The 18,758-nt window shown below is 34.3% G+C and overlaps 1 protein-coding gene across 1 annotated transcript; it reads right to left on the bottom strand.

Moving 5' to 3' along the window:
• Positions 1-271: 271 nt before the first annotated feature.
• On the bottom strand, positions 272-16,798 carry LOC110458263 (the record flags this gene model as incomplete). Its single annotated transcript, XM_021509919.1, has 7 exons — positions 16,621-16,798; positions 9,813-9,839; positions 9,249-9,430; positions 7,610-7,764; positions 6,250-6,425; positions 3,640-3,681; positions 272-282 (listed from the first exon to the last, which is right to left on the bottom strand). Coding segments are annotated over exons 1-7 (648 nt in total), but the record flags the coding sequence as incomplete, so codon positions are not given.
• Positions 16,799-18,758: the final 1,960 nt, after the last annotated feature.

Raw genomic sequence — 18,758 nt, forward strand, 5'->3', positions numbered from 1 at the left:
TTGTAACACAAAGTTATCAAGTACCAGTCTGTAATACAAAGTTACCATGTACCAGTCTGTAATACAAAGTTATCATGTACCAGTCTGTAACACAAAGTTATCATGTACCAGTCTGTAANATACAAAGTTATCATGTACCAGTCTGTAACACAAAGTTATCATCTACCAGTCTGTAATACAAAGTTATCATGTACCAGTCTGTAACACAAAGTTATCATGTACCAGTCTGTAATACAAAGTTATAATGTACCAGTCTGTAATACAAAGTTACCATGTACCAGTCTGTAATACAAAGTTATCATGTACCAGTCTGTTACACAAGTAACAGAGATCGTGAAGCTATACATACTGATCACAGAGATCATATACATACCCATCACAGAGGTAGTGAAGCTATACATACCCATCACAGAGATCGTATACATACCCATCACAGAGATAGTGAAGCTATACATACCCATCACAAAGATCGTATACATACCCATCGCAGAGATAGTGAAGCTATACATACCTATCACAGAGATCGTGAAGCTATACATACCCATCACACAGATAGTGAAGCTATTCATACCCATCACAGAGATCGTATAGATACACATCACAGAGATCGAGAACCTATACATACCCATCACATAGACAGTGAAGCTATACATACCAATCACATAGATAGTGAAGCTATACATACCCATCACAGAGATCGTATACATACACATCACAGAGATCGTGAACCTATACATACCCATCACAGAGACAGTGAAGCTATACATACCCATCACAGAGATCGTGTAGCTATACATACCCATCACAGAGATAGTGAAGCTATACATACCCGACACAGAGATAGTGAAGCTATACATACCAATCACAGAGATAGTGAAGCTATACATACCCATCACAGAGATACATACCCATCACAGAGATAGTGAAGCTATACATACCCATCACAGAGATAGTGAAGCTATACATACCCATCACAGAGATCATATACATACCCATCACAGAGATCTTATACATACCCATCACAAAGATCGTGAAGCTATACATACCCAACACAGAGATAGTGAAGCTATACATACCCATCACAGAGATAGTGAAGCTGTACATACCCATCACAGAGATCGTGAAGCTATACATACCCATCACAGAGATCGTATACATACCCATCACAGAGACCGAATATATACCCATCACAGAGATCGTGAACCTATACATACCCATCACAGAGATCGTGAAGTTATACAAACCCATCACAGAGATCGTATACATACCCATCACAGAGATAGTGAAGCTATGCATACCCATCACAGAGATAGTGAAGCTATACATCCCCATCACAGAGATAGTGAAGCTATACATACCCATCACAGTGATCGTGAAGCTATAGATACCCATCACAGAGATCGTATACATACCCATCACATAGATCGTATACATACCCATCACAGAGATAGTGTAAGCTATACATACCCATCACAGAGATAGTGAAGATATACATACCCATCACAGAGATAGTGAAGCTATGCATACCCATCACAGAGATAGTGAAGCTATACATACCCAGCACATAGATCGTGAAGCTATACATACCCATCACAGAGACAGTGAAGCTATACATACACATCACAGAGATCGTGAAGCTATACATACCCAGCACAGAGATCGTGAAGCTATACCTAACCATAACAGAGATAGTGAAGCTATACATACCCATCACAGATAGTGAAGCTATACATACCCATCACAGAGACAGTGAAGCTATACATACACATCACAGAGATCGTGAAGCTATACATACCCAGCACAGAGATCGTGAAGCTATACATACCCATCACAGAGACAGTGAAGCTATACATACACATCACAGAGATAGTGAAGCTATACATACCCAGCACATAGATCGTGAAGCTATACATACCCATCACAGAGACAGTGAAGCTATACATACACATCACAGAGATCGTGAAGCTATACATACCCAGCACAGAGATCGTGAAGCTATACCTAACCATAACAGAGATAGTGAAGCTATACATACCCATCACAGAGATCGTATACATACCCATCACAGAGATCGTAAACATACCCATCACAGAGATAGTGAAGCTATATATACCCAGCACATAGATCGTGAAGCTATACATACCCATCACAGAGATAGTGAAGCTATCCATACCCATCCCAGAGATCGTGAAGCTATACATACCCATCACAGAGGTAGTGAAGCTATACATACCCATCACAGATCACAGAGATCGTGAACCTATACATACCCATCACAGAGATCGTGTAAGCTATACATACCCATCACAGAGATCGTGCAGTTATACATACCCATCACAGAGATAGTGAAGCTATATACACCCAGCACATAGATCGTGAAGCTATACATACCCATCACAGATAGTGAAGCTATACATACCCATCACAAAGATCGTGAAGTTATACATACCCATCACAGAGATAGTGAAGCTATACATACCCATCACAGAGATCGTATACATACCCATCACAGAGATCGTATAGATACCCATCACAGAGATAGTGAAGCTATACATACCCATCACAGAGATCGTGAAGTTATACATACCCATCACAGAGATAGTGAAGCTATACATACCCATCACAGAGATCGTGAAGCTATACATACCCATCACAGAGATCGTATACATACCCATCACAGAGATCGTGTAGCTATACATACCAATCACAGAGATCGTATACATACCCATCACAGAGATCGTATACATACCCATCACATAGATCGTATACATACCCATCACAGAGATAGTGTAAGCTATACATACCGATCACATAGATCGTATACATACCCATCACAGAGATAGTGAAGCTATACATACCCATCACATAGATCGTATACATACCCATCACACAGATAGTGAAGCTATACATACCCATCACAGAGATCGTGAAGCTATACATACCCATCACATAGATAGTGAAGCTATACATACCCATCACATAGATCGTATACATACCCATCACACAGATAGTGAAGCTATACATACCAACCACAGAGATAGTGAAGCTATACATACTCATCACAGAGATCGTATACATACCCATCACATAGATCGTCTTCATACCCATCACACAGATAGTGAAGCTATACATTCCAATCACAGAGATAGTGAAGCTATACACACCCATCACAGAGATCGTGAAGCTAAACATACCAATCACAGAGATCGTGAAGCTATACATTCCCATCACATAGATAGTGAAGCTATACATACCCATCACACAGACCGTGAAGCTATACATACCCAGCACAGAGATCGTGAAGCTATACATACCCAGCACAGAGATCGTGAAGCTATACATACCAATCACAGAGATAGTGAAGCTATACATACCCATCACAGAGATAGTGAAGCTCTACATACCCATCACAGAGATCGTGAAACTATACATACCCATCACACAGACCGTGAAGCTATACATACCCATCACACAGATAGTGAAGCTATACATACCAATCACAGAGATAGTGAAGCTATACATACCCATCACAGAGATCGTGAAGCTATACATACCAATCACAGAGATCGTATACATACCCATCACAGAGATAGTGTAAGCTATACATACCCATCACAGAGATAGTGAAGCTATACATACCCATCACAGAGATCGTGAAGGCATCAGCGAAATGCGTGGATGCTATAAAACAAAAAAGAAAAATATAATCAATGTCTGATATACGCTTTTCAAGTTAAGAAAAATGGTGTCAACGTTTGTATAAAAAAGACACAATTTCATGTATAATATATAAAGGTAACGCCGAGGGATATTTAATTTTATGTATTTATTTACAAAAATGTGTGGTTATTAACACAACACGGCTAGGTAAATGTTGATATACAGTAAAACTTTGTCATATTGCAACCATTTGTCCAGGAAAAATGACGTTATCATGGGTTTTTTTTGTGAAAAATTGACCGACAAATCTAAAGGATTTCTGAAAGAGGGAGGAAAAGTGGACCGTGACGTATATTAGCGGTAATTATAAGCGATGTGACAAATACAATTAGGGGCATTATATAGAAGTTTTATTGCAGATACATTTTTTTCATTCAATTGGTTGATTAATGGGACTAAACGTTCTTTATTCCTCGAACGAGCAGGTGTTTTATACGTGTGGTCAAAAATGTACATTAAGTTGAATAAAAAAATATTGTACTAAAAAAGGATTGAATCTTGCTTTGGTCGAGTTCATGGGGTGATGAATTGAGTTGGTCTTGAAACAAATTTAATGAACTGCGAAGCATTTCATGTTGAATTTGTTTCAAGACTGTCTCAATTCATCACCCCATGAAATCGACCAAAGCAAGATTCAATCCTTGTATTTCAATCAGCGTGTTTTTACAATAATTGGAACTTGTGAAGTCCAATATGACCGTTTGTCTCTGGTTCTGGAGCTTGTGCAAGTCTACGTATTGACGTAATGTAAAAAAATATTTGAATGACCATCATAACAATATGATGGTGTACCTTGATAGTTCAATACAGCCAAATTCTGTAGAAACAAAACACAAAACCATATTTTGAATGTCATATTTAATTTTTGTTGGTGAATTCATAAGATATCAAATTATCTAATGTGTCATCAGGCATTCGAGGAAGAATGATGTCTAGTCGCTGTGCACAAGCTCTTCTGCAAGTCTACGGCAGCCATCTTTTTACTAGCTCGAAGTGGAGAGCTGCTAAATTTCGAGGTTCTACATCCTCTGGAATGTGAAGCTGCAGTAATTGAATGTCGAATTAGACAGGAAACCAGACGTGGCTTGAAAGGACGAAAAATTTAATATGACATTTGGCTGTTCGACTGTATTTCATATAAGACGGTACCACATGGATCTACCACAGGGGTTTGTTACAAATGTCTGAAATACACATGCTATATTAATATGGGTCACAACACACATAAACTTACATTTATACACATATGATATACTGGTTTGGGCCATCACACAAATAAACATACATTCATATGTATGTTTATGTGTGCTGTGACCCATATCAGTTATAGCATGATAGTGTATTTCAGACATTTGTAACGAACCCCTGTGGATCTACGTTGATGAACGATAATTTCTAGGGCAGTACATGACTTGTCACTACCACTCGCGACCGTGAGCTAATAATATTTCGCTGATTGGTCACTTTTGGTTGTTTGAACAATTTCTTGTGTTGCTTTAATAAAAATTGCAAATCTCAAGTGGTATATTGTTTACACATGACATGTCAATAGTTACCAAAATCATACGCATAGGCAATGTTAATCTGGTCAAATTCATCGGCAAATGAAACAGGTTACATTTGGTAGTTGCATTGAGTCCAACTTGAGTAGGAGTTGAAATATATATATTTATTCATTATTTTATTGCCTGATTTGCCAATAAATCACCGAGCCATTTATTACTAGGTACACTGTGTACGACTGATTCATGGTATATTCTGGAATGCAGGAAATGAACTTTTCGCACTATGTCTCATCCACGAATTTTTGTCCAAAACTAAAATTAGACAATTAATAACACACTATACATCATTAAATGCAGGACATCACTAGGCATTAAATTGCAACAACTCACTTGCATACAAGATATTCCAGGGGAATCGCCATTTTTTCAAGATTCTGAATAACTAATTTCAATCTCCTTGAAGAGCTTTTCTCTAACTTTCAACATTCAATGACTTAACCTCTGCCAGCAGCGGATTGGGAATTTGAAATAACAAAAATAACTTATCAGCTGCTAGCAGAAGCTTATTCGTTAAAATAAATAACTTGCAATAATTAAACTTGTTGATAGTTAAAAATAAATTTTTCAATGAGATTATAATAACTTATTCATAATTTTGAATAACGAATCCGCTGTTCGCAGCTGTTTAGTTATTCAAATTACGAACTTCCAACTACCTACCCGCTGCTAACCTCAGCCCTTGCCGCCCGATATGCCAGACTTTCCTTTCCGTAGGGTTTGTTCATTAACAACTACTGTACACCAAGTATATTAATTTTACGATATTTTCCAAAAAGAAAAAGAAAAAGAAAAGAAAAACGACATCTGCTCTTATTAATGGTTGAAGGTGCACTAATATAATACGTCCTGCCATGTTTGTTTTCCTAATATTTAAGTGCGCCAAAATTAGTACGCTTACAGTTTCTCATTTGTAAAGTCCAAGAGCACTGTAATTGTGACGTCATTGATTGATCTTTGTACTTACAATCCCAGGTTGTGTACGTCGTTCCCGGGGCATATAATAGTGTGACGTAGCCATAGTTACGGTCCCAGTCACATTCAGCTGTTCCGACAGCGTCCGTATCCTTGACGACCATCCAGCCGTTATGACTTTTACAGTCCCCGTATCCTCTCTGGATAAAGAAATTTCTTCCACTGCTTCTGTGAACAGTTTATATAGCATACGTCGTTAAGTCGACTACAGGTGATAATGTTCCGAAAACTGTTTCACATGTAGTTAAGTTAGAAAATGTATCCTGAAATAGTTGTGTTATTTTTCTTGATACACTCAAAGTGCAGTCATACCAAAAACGTTAGATTTCATAAAATATTCAGGGTACAGGATTTCAGATGTACATTAACGTATGTACCACGATTTACTTGCTCTAGCGTCGAAATGTTAACGCTTTTTAAGGTAAAAGTTACCAAACAAGTTTAACTATAATATAACCATATAAAAGCTCCGTCTGAGTCCTTTTCAAAAGAAATAGTTAACAAGAATCACAGGTGACGATGCACTTGACTGAATTATGTTTGTTCGAAATTTGAGAAAAAAGAAATAAAGAAAAAAGAATAGAAGAAAAATGCAGGGATGATCTGGCAATCTTTATACTACAAAGCCTACACTTGACTAATTTTGCCAACATGAGTTATACAAGGACAACATCTTAATGAGTATGTAAAACTTGTCAAGGGACGTTACTCTAGGCCGGAAAACCTCCCTTATGATGCTTCATTTCCTATATAGAGGGGAGAATACTCCAAATATTATTTTTTCTCTAAGTGGAACTCTTCTTCGCGATTAAAACATAAGCAGTGATACAATTTACCTCAACAACACTTTTACTCAACAGACAACGGATGCTCTTTTAGAATATATACAGTCTTGTGGCAAATTAAGGTTCAACAATGTTATACTGTGGTTAATGCATATACTTGTATTTACTCTTTTTCGAATATTACTGAAGTGAGATGAATTGCTGGTGAAATAACAAAAAAGTATCATGAAACCAAAGTTTTTCTGTAAGACGGTTTTTGTGATTTAACAATTTAATCTCGAAATCTAATTTCTACTATCAAAAACTCAACAAAATAATTTCCTTGTCATAATTTGTCACATCATGAAAACGGCCAATGGAAAGACCTAAACTATCGCCAAGAAAACCAGTCAGACAATCCTTTTGCATGACGTAAATATTTGTTTCATTAGCGTTAATTATTAATATATAATGAATTAACTGAACAAAATATAAGTAAGCAATATAGAAAGGAAAAAAACAAGTTTGTGATCTCTAATTTGGTCCAGGATTGTATCTTTTACATTGTTACAACTGATTCATACATACGAGATTTGGCATGTGGTGATGGTTTCTGTAAAAATGTCAGTGTAACTTGAATACAACAGGTTTCCACAGTCCATCCAGGTGGATTTCGTTTTTCCCGCTGCACTAAAGACGAAATAGGCTTTTTCTACATCGTTCTCCCACATAGACATGCGAACCTGTCAAAGACATGAATTAAAAATCTTTTGCAGACGCCTTTACGTGTATTTTGATATGGCTGGTGTGTACATGGATCTAAGTTATTTCGGAGGAGCATTAAAACTCCGTACACTTTTAATTCATATTACGTTTTATCGTGTTGCTAATTTGCAATATCCAAGTTATAATCTCGGAATCTGAAGTTATTAAGTCAAAATGTTTATTAAGTAAGTCGAAATTTCGTGTTAGCATCTCGAAATTTTGAGGAAAATATAATGAGCCGAAATGTTATGTTAGTAACACGAAAAAACGATTTTTGTCAAAGTTGCCCTAGTATTTTTCTGTAATTTATTTATTGGAATTTTGTCACGTATTTTCTCTTTTCCATGGAACATTTCCAGAGAGACATTTTTTTCTCTCTCATTAGCGTATGACAGATGCATAGAATCCATCCCTGATGTGAGGTATGGATCAGGTCATTCAAACCCTCGGGATAAAAAATTGAGCAGAAGACCCTCGACAAAGCCTCGGGTCTCATGCTCAATATTTTATCCCTTGGGTTTGAATAACCTTATCCATACTTCTCATCAGGGATGAATTCTATTAATCTCATCCCAAGGGAGTGAGGGATTCTATTAGTCTCACCCTAGGGTTTAGACGGGGGGACTCCCCTATTCATAACAATGGTATGACGTTACGTCAACAATATAATGACGTCACGTCAACAATCCATCAACGTCACGTCAACCTTGAATTTAGCCTGTAACGGTAACATTACATTGTGTATAACATAACCATTTATACACAATTTGTGAACAGGGTAAATGAAAAAGAATCATTCACCCCCTTGAGGGTGAGATACCCCTAAATTCAGGGTTGACGTGACGTTGATGGATTGTTGACGTGACGTCATTATATTGTTGACTACTCAAGGGAGTGAATGATTCTATCAGTCTCCCTCATCTGCGTATACAAGATAATTGTCCCATGTGAAACACCCATTTGAGATCCCACATGGTTGTACGTATAGTGATCCGTACTAGCATGACGTCACATTCAGATTATGACATATTATCATGACGTCACAACTAAAAAATGCGCCAGAACGTCAGTTGTTTGACTGGAAGTCTTGCCATTAGAAGGTGACACCACCTTAAGAAGATGAGAGTCCTTTGTGTATACGTAATCTAGATTTTTTCTATATTAAGTGCTGCTTTAGCTTTATCTTTGTCCCGTTATACAAGGCAATCATTATGTAGGCATGACGAGTAAGGCTATTCTGCTCTAGAAAATCCATATTCCACATACATATACCTACATATGATAGACTCTATTACAAAATGTAGTACATGTATATTATATGGAAAAATCTGTATGGAGAAGGTCTCCATGTTTTCTAAACAGAATCACAAGTCTGGCCCTTTGATATTTGGGTAAGATACCTATCAAATATATACACTGAACAGTGATATGCTGTTATATTTTGCAACCAAAGATATCATACCGCTGAAATGGTGCCCCAATCTTCCAGCATGGATGACCTGAACCGTGTGCCCGTAGAGTACAGATCTCGTTTGACCGAGACGCTGTCTGATACCGACCCTGTTGCATCAGTCAGAAAGGAGGCTGCACTGGTGTAACTGCTCATTCCGTCATACCTGTGAACCTTGAACAGCATCCGCCAGGCTGTCACAGAGATGGTAACTACATAGTACTGTGAATAAGCCTCCATAGAGGAGACATTGCGTTTGAAATGAATTAAAATGATTCATATAGGTATAAAAAAATATGATTAAGAAATTTGACGAAGAAAAGGACTTAAGAACACAATCTATAAATAGATAAATAATAAAGATAGAGAGACCATTTCCCGCAATGCTGGCGTCATTAATTAAACACAATACTATACCATTGCTCGTTCTGGCTGAATCACATATATTTACCATTTACATTGTAATAGAGTTGGCAGGTTAATATGCCATATATATATTATTAGTCATTTACTCTATATTTGTTCTATACATACAGATGGGACTGCAAAATGAGAGATAAACCAAGGCATACTTACGACCCTGCAGTGTTGTCAGCTGCTGGCCTGCGAAACAAACACAAATTGTACTCATATCTTGTGTTAAATAGAAAACAATATGAGAAGTGTTTGTGATAGATATCATAATGCATATGAATGTCTATAATGACAGTGAGACACGTACCGTCAGTAAATACATCGAAAATACCATGTTGTCAGAAATGTATTTGTGCTCCAAAAACCCTCTGCAGAACATACCAATAACATTTAGTGTTAATCAATGAAGCCACATGCAGAACCCTAACAAATGTTGTAGGTGCCAGTAAGCAAGGGCTGGTATATTTTTTTAAAATATCCGAAAATTTACAATGCTTGGTTTATCTACAGTGTAAATGTTTTAACGTGTATGTATAATCTATGTACTATAATATTTAGATACATGTATAGTCTAATTCCTGGTAGCTTTATGTATATTCTAATTAATAATAGGTTAATATACAGTCTAGTTAGTGCAAGGTTTATGTACAGTGTAATTACTGTAAGGTTTATGTACAGTCTTATTACTGCAAGGTTTATGTACAGTCTTATTACTGCAAGGTTTATGTACAGTCTTATTACTGTAAGGTTTATGTACAGTCTTATTACTGTGAGGTTTATGTACAGTCTTATTACTGTGATGTTTATGTACAGTCTTATTACTGTAAGGTTTATGTACAGTCTTATTTCTGTAAGGTTTATGTACAGTCTTCTTACTTTAAAGGTTTATGTACAGTCTTATTACTGGAAGGTTTATGTACAGTATTATTACTGTAAGGTTTATGTACAGTAATAAGACTGTGCATAAACCTCACAGTAATAAGACTGTGATGTTTATGTACAGTCTTATTACTGTAAGGTTTATGTACAGTGTAATTACTGCAAGGTTTATGCACAGTCTTATTACTGTAAGGTTTATGTACAGTCTTATTACTGTAAGGTTTTTGTACAGTCTTATTACTGTGAGGTTTGTATACAGTCTTTTTACTGTAAGGTTTATGTACAGTCTTATTACTGTCAGGTTTATGTACAGTCTTAGCACTGTAAGGTTTATGTACAGTCTTAGTACTGTAAGGTTCATGTAGAGTCTTATTACTTTAAAGGTTTATGTACAGTCTTATTAGTGTGAGGTTTATGTACAGTCTTATTACTGTAAGCTTTATGTACAGTCTTATTACTGTAAGGTTTATGTACAGTCTTAGTACTGTAAGGTTTATGTAGAGTCTTATTACTTTAAAGGTTTATGTACAGTCTTATTACTGTAAGGTTTTTGTACAGTCTTATTACTGTAAGGTTTGTATACAGTCTTTTTACTGTAAGGTTTATGTACAGTCTTATTACTGTAAGGTTTATGTACAGTCTTATTACTGTCAGGTTTATGTACAGTCTTAGCACTGTAAGGTTTATGTACAGTCTTAGTACTGTAAGGTTTATATACAGTCTTATTACTGTAAGGTTTATGTACAGTTTTATTACTGTAAGGTTTATGTCCAGTCTTAGTACTGTAAGGTTTTTGTACAGTCTTAGTACTGTAAGGTTTAAGTACAGTCCTAGTCCTGTAAGGTTTATGTACAGTCTTATTACTTTAAAGGTTTATGTACAGTCTTATTACTGTGAGGTTTATGTACAGTCTTAGTACTGTAAGGGTTACGTACAGTCCTAGTACTGTAAGGTTTATGTACAGTCTTATTACTTTAAAGGTTTATGTACAGTCTTATTACTGTGAGGTTTATGTACAGTCTTATTACTGTAAGGTTTTTGTACAGTCTTATTACTGTAAGGTTTGTATACAGTCTTATTATTGTAAGGTTTATGTACAGTCCTATTACTGTAAGGTTTATGTACAGTCTTTTTACTGTAAGGTTTATGTACAGTCTTATTACTGTAAGGTTTATGTACAGTCTTATTACTGACAGGTTTATGTACAGTCTTAGCACTGTAAGGTTTATGTACAGTCTTAGTACTGTAAGGTTTATGTACAGTCTTAGTACTGTAAGGCTTATGTACAGTCTTATTACTGTAAGGTTTATGGACAGTCTTATTACTGACAGGTTTATGTACAGTCTTAGCACTGTAAGGTTTATGTACAGTCTTAGTACTGGAAGGTTTATGTACAGTCTTATTACTGTAAGGTTTATGGACAGTCTTATTACTGACAGGTTTATGTACAGTCTTAGCACTGTAAGGTTTATGTACAGTCTTAGTACTGTAATGTTTAAGTACAGTCCTAGTACTGTAAGGTTTATGTACAGTCATAGTACTGTAAGGTTTATGTACAGTCATAGTACTGTAAGTTTTAAGTACAGTCTTATTTCTGTAAGGTTTATGTACAGTCTTAGTACTGTAAGGTTTAAGTACAGTCCTAGTACTGTAAGGTTTATGTACAGTCTTATTACTGTAAGGTTTAAGTACAGTCCTGGTACTGTAAGGTTTATGTACAGTCCTGTTAATGTAAGGGTTATGCACAGTGTAGTTACTGATACGTTTATCTACACTCTAATAATTGTAAGGTTTGTATACAGTCTTATTACTGCAAGGTTTATATACAGTCTTGTAATTGTTTGGTTTTAATACTCTCTTATTAGGGCCAGCCCCGTATCGGAGATACGGGTGCCCTATATTAATCAATCTGTCTGTCCGTCCGTCCATCTGTCTGTCTGCCCGTCCGTCCACAAATTTTGTTCCTGGCTAACAACTTTGGTATTTATTGATCGATTTACTTGAAACTTGATGTTATATATAGAGGAAACATGAAACAAGATGTTCAGTTCACAAAAATACACATTGATGCAAAAAGTCAAGGTAAAAGGTCAGGGCATTAGGTTCAAAGGTCAAGGTTAAATCTTGTAGCTTTTCCCTAATGAACATTTTATGACATTATGAAGCAAAGCTGTTCGGAACTACACAATGAGGCACACTGAGGTAAACTGTCGAGGTCAAAGGTCAAGGTCATTAGGTTCAAAGATCAAGGTCAATTTTTGCCTCTTTTCACTGATGAACATTTTGTGATGACATGATAACGCAAAGTTGATCAAAATTAAACAATGAGTCAAATGACCAAAGGTTAAGGTCATATGGTCAAAGGTCAAGGTTAAATTTTGTATATTTTCCTTGATGGACATTTTGTTATGACATTATGAAGCATAGTTTGTCGGAATTTAACAAAGTGTCAACTTACTGAAGGTCAAGGTCACTAGGTGAAATGTCAAGATCCAATTGAGTATATTTTCACTGGTGAACATTTCGTTATGACACTTTGAAGCAATGTTGATCGGAATAAAACAAGGAGTCATTTGACCAAAGGTCAAGGTCACTGGGTCAAACGTTCAGCTCAAATTTTGTATCTCTTCATTTAACCTGTAAGGTTTATGTACAGTTTAATTACTGTTATATAATAAACAGTCTAATTACTGTTATGTTTATGTACAGTATAATTACTGTTATGTTTAAGTACAGTCTAATTACTGTTATGTTTATATACAGAACACATTATTGTTATGTTTATATAGAGTCTAAATACTGTAATGTTTATATACAGACTAACTACTGTTATGTTTATATACAGACTAATTACTGTTATGTTTATATACAGCCTAATTACTGTTATGTTTATATACAGAACACATTATTGTTATGTTTATATAGAGCCTAAATACTGTAATGTTTATATACAGACTAACTACTGTTATGTTTATATACAGACTAATTACTGTTATGTTTATATAAAGTCTTATTACTGTTATGTTTATATACTGTCTAATTACTGTTATGTTTATATACAGACTAATTACTGTTATGCTTATATACAGTCTTATTACTGTTATGTTTATATACTGTCTAATTACTGTTATGTTTATGTAGAGTCTGACTACTGTTATGTTTATGTACAGAATTAATAACTTTTATGTTTATATACTGTCTAATTACTGTTATGTTTATATACAGTCTTATTACTGTTATGTTTATATACTGTCTAATTACTGTTATGTTTATGTAGAGTCTGATTACTGTTATGTTTATGTACAGAATTAATAACTTTTATGTTTATATACTTTCTAATTACTGTTATGTTTATGTACAGAATTAATAACTTTTATGTTCATATACTGTCTAATTACTGTTATGTTTATATACAGACTAATTACTGTTATGTTTATATACAGTTTTTTTACTGTTATGTTTATATAGAGTCTAATTACTGTTATGTTTATGTACAGAATTAATAACTTTTATGTTTATATGCTGTCTAATTACTGTGATGTTACTGTTCCGTCTACTTACCGTTAGTTGGATGCACAGTCCAATAATTGTAACAGTATGTACATGTAGAATCTAATTATTATAAGGATACTAGATTTTGAATTTGATTTCTCTATGAACAGTCTAATAATTGTAAGGTTTATGTCAATTTAGTGACTGATATATTTGTATAGATCGTCATTGCTGTAAGGATTATTAACAGTTTAATGCATATTATATTTGTGTACAGTCTAACTTTTGCTATGTGTAGTCAGCTAACAGTTTTTTTCTGAACTCTAATTACCGTAAGGTTTATGTACAATCGAGTGTATGTGAGTTTTATATACAATATAATTAGTGTAAGTTTTGTACCATCTAATTACTGTAATGTGTATGTGCAATTGTGTACGTCTTATTACTGTAAAGATTGTGTACGTCTAATTACTGTAAGAATTATGAACGTTTAGTTACTGTAAGGACAGGCTACGTCTTATTACTATTAGGACTACCTACGCCTAATTACTGTAAGGTTTATGGACGTCTAATTACTGTTAGGATTATGTACGTTAAGTTACTGTAAGGACAATGTACGTCTTATTACTGTAACGACTACGTTCGTCTAATTACTATAAGGAAAACGTACAGTCTAATTTATGTAGGGTTTATGCACGTCTAATTGCTGTGAGGATTATGCACGTTTAGTTACAGTAAGGACAGGGTACGTTTTATTACTATTGAACTACGTACGTCTAATTACTATAAGGAATACGTACGTCTAATTACTTTAAGGTTTATGTACGTTTAATTACTGTAAGGTTTTATTTATGTTCATTCTAATTACTGTTAGGTTTGTTCAATTTAAATATTGTATGGTTGATGTGCAATCCTGTGACTATTATTTTTATATATCGTAATTACTTTCAGGATTATGTGCGTTGAATTACTGTATGGATTACGTACAGTCTAATTACTGTATGGATTATGTAAAGTATGATGACTGTATGGATTATGTAAAGTATGATGACTGTATGGATTATGTAAAGTATGATAACTGAATAGTTTTTGTTTACAGTGTAATAACTGTTAGGGTTATGCTAATTTACAACCTTTTATGTTTGTTTTGTGTCCAGTCTTTTATACTATTATATTTGTTTACAGTATGGCTTCTTTGAGGTTTGAATACACTCTAATTTTCTAAAGATTGCATAAAAAATACTTATTTTTAGCTTAGATACAGTCGAACTATTGATAGTTTTTTAAAATTATAAATAGTCTAAAGTGTGTGTACAGTTCATTGCCTGTCAGGTTTGCGTTCAGTCTGATAATTCTTAGGTTTGTTTACAATCTTGTTATTGTTAGTTGATGTATTGTGTAATCACTGTAAGATCTATGTACAATCTCATTACTGTAAAGCTTGTATACAGTCGAATTGCTGTAATGTGTTTGTACAATGTGATTTTACTGATTGGTTTGTATATGTTTACAGTCTGGTTACCCCTCTTAATTTTCAGTACTTAAAGTCGGGTTACAAATAACTATTTCTTTAATGGTTACATAAAATGTTCATTTCTATAACTTACTATTTAAACTGTTGGATAATGTGGTTTATTAGTCATGCAAGTGTGATGATTTAAAATATGTACTTTATAATGCCTGTATATGATATGCTGTGTACTTTTGGCAGATGAACGTTGATGATCCATTGGCATAATCTTTGATTTTACCGTGGTGTACGAAGAAGGCATTCTCATGTGGTGATCATGTGCGAAAATCTAAGCCAGCAAATGGGTAGTGTTTCTTCAGTTTATAATCATTAAGAGCAAAATCAGTTGCATATCTGATAGAAGTTTGCAGCTGAATCTATACATAATTTACTGATATTGGCATGAAAATAGTGTCCTCTTCATGATTTTAAGTTACATGTAGATAAATACAAAATGAACATAAAATGCTTTCTACACTTTCATGAGAGTTATGCGTATATACTCCAAAACTACCAAACTAATTTTAATGTGAGTTTTTTTAACAAGCTGTACATTCACACACTATGTCGGAATATGATAATGATGTGTTGAATAAATTATGGCCTTATTTATCTACTGCAAATGTGAAAACCATACAATGTCCGAGCATAATATTTGACATTGGCATAAGGCAAAAGTGAATTGAAGGTATTTCAAGAGTTTAAAAAGCTGTTTAATTATACGGATATCAATTGTATCAAACTATACATTTTTCTAAAACTCTCAGAATTCGACTTCCATGGTAACACAGAGATAATATTTAATGAAGAAAACATGAATTGAACTTATTTCCATAATCGAAACGAGAGTCGTTAAATAGTTATACAAATATCCATATTGTATAATTTAACATGTTTTATTTCAAGATTTCGAAATCCTTGGCAACAAAGATATAATATTCTATTTAAGAAAGAAAAATAATCGAAATAAGTTTCCTTTATCATGCTACTTGAAATTAAACAAAACATTTTTGAATGATAACCGTGTCAAAATTGGATGTGGTTAAGGAAGTTCACATTTATGTCAACTCCTTCAAACCAAATACTTACCTTTGCTCTGTTGCCAAATGTTAATCAATATCACCAATATTCGTAACCACTTCATACTATCTCTGTGTGTCCTTTCAATATTTCAGGACTATAGAATAAATCACGATTCCATAGTCTCAATCCTCCAACTAATAAACGTAGTGGAATCCCACTAAACATCAGGTGAAATATTACAACAAAGACCTACATTGTCAACCGATGGTACAGTGTAGCTGTAACGGCTACGTGCATAAGGCCTACCCGATTTTTATTCTGCGAGCAATGCAAGCTTACTTGGCAATAAAAATGAAGCAACATTGATCAGTTGAGTTTCAAATATGTAAATATGTACCAATGGGATATATAATGTTATTATCAAAACTAGTTTTCTCAAGAACAAAAAGGGATGTTGCGTTTTAATAGCCGCGCACAGTTTCATTAACCTTTATTTTTCTTAAATGTCAATCTCACATATCTTCAAATGTTTTGGCTACGAGTAAAAACAATAAGCTACGTTATGTCTGCCTGATCAGATGTGCGATACACAAACAGTGCAATGACCCAGGTGATCGAGTAGGTATACCAAATATTTTATTGTACATACACGAGCTATAAAACAGAACACAAAATATGTGGATAATGTTTAATGAACAAGAGTTTCATTTTTTAATTAGTGATCATAATTCAGAACTCTTTTTTACATTATAAACATGTATACTAAGAACATGTTGCATTTTCGCAATGTGTAACATAATTAAAATGGTTAAATATAGAATATAAACAGGAGGAATATTTGCATTTTCATTTTATCATCGTGATTCCAACAACATAAAATGTTGATGATTAGGGAGAAAGCAGTGTATACGCAGAGTACATAATCAAAGCATATCATCACGAACACTTAATTATGGTACAAACTATAAAAACATAACGTTTTAGATACAATATTGAAATTAAAAGCTACACAATACCTATAATATAGTGTAGTGTTATGCCATTTGTTTGTATAATACTAGTGATTCTAATATTGTTCATGAAGTTCTTAAAACAAGGCTTTTTTTGTAATATGTTTCAGTAATAGTGTGTTTAAAGCTAGCTACTACAGACTCGCCGAAAATGTTGTTTCTATTCCTATACATGAAACACTTAAAGGTATCGAGTTTATTCATTATAGCCAAGTAAGACAATGCTATAAAACGCTAGAGAGGGTCATACTTCAGTCACCGCGTAAATCAAAACACGCTTTTGGATGTAGATCTCACTGTGACGTACCGAGATATCTGAGACTGTGACAATAGGTATATCCGTTATCGGTGTAACGTCTTAAGATACACAGGACTGATATCATAGTTTGACTACAAAAGCACTAACAGACCTTTTGGCATGATATCTATCTATTGTATTTCATGTAATTTGACATACACGTATACTGCTGTGTTTCCGCAAGTAGCACATACTATCGAACATAACATTTATAAAATTATTCACTGATATCGTTGAAGACTAATTGACATTTCTTCAGTGATTAATACGCAATGTTACCTATAGATAATAATAAATTTGCAACCAAGGGTAAATACAATTTATTATTGGTTTTGTTTTTGGAATGAACAAGATATATCCATATTTCCATATTACCATATATATCTAAACAAGACTGCGTGCGTTTTGTAAAAACCAAAATTCACATCAGCGGGTAGTTTTCAGGCACACTCCTTGCAATTGATTAATACAATGATATAGTTTTTGTATCACAGGTAGGATGTATTAATTTTAATTTGAATTAAACATCAAAGACTCGTTTTGACTCGTACGGTTTTCGTCCACATTCTGTACCTAAGCAAACTGTAGGTGAAAATAAAGGTAAGTCTAGTTAACATTTAGATAGCGTGCAGTCCATATCCGGAATGTTTCATCATTCAAGCATAGAGGAATAAGTGGTTATTTTGTTGAAAATGCGTTCGACTTTATATACTAGTAGTAAACTAACACATTGATAACTAACAAGCATAAATGAAAAGAAAATCGAATTTACCATTTGCTTTCTACTTGGAGGATTTCTAATATGGAACATGATACATACATGTACAAAAATGTTTTTTTTCATTGGATACATTGTATGTACTGTATGAGTGATATAAGCATATTTAAACATAAAA

This window comes from Mizuhopecten yessoensis, unplaced genomic scaffold (assembly GCF_002113885.1).
Source record: "Mizuhopecten yessoensis strain PY_sf001 unplaced genomic scaffold, ASM211388v2 scaffold179, whole genome shotgun sequence".
In the NCBI taxonomy this organism is placed as follows: domain Eukaryota; kingdom Metazoa; phylum Mollusca; class Bivalvia; order Pectinida; family Pectinidae; genus Mizuhopecten; species Mizuhopecten yessoensis.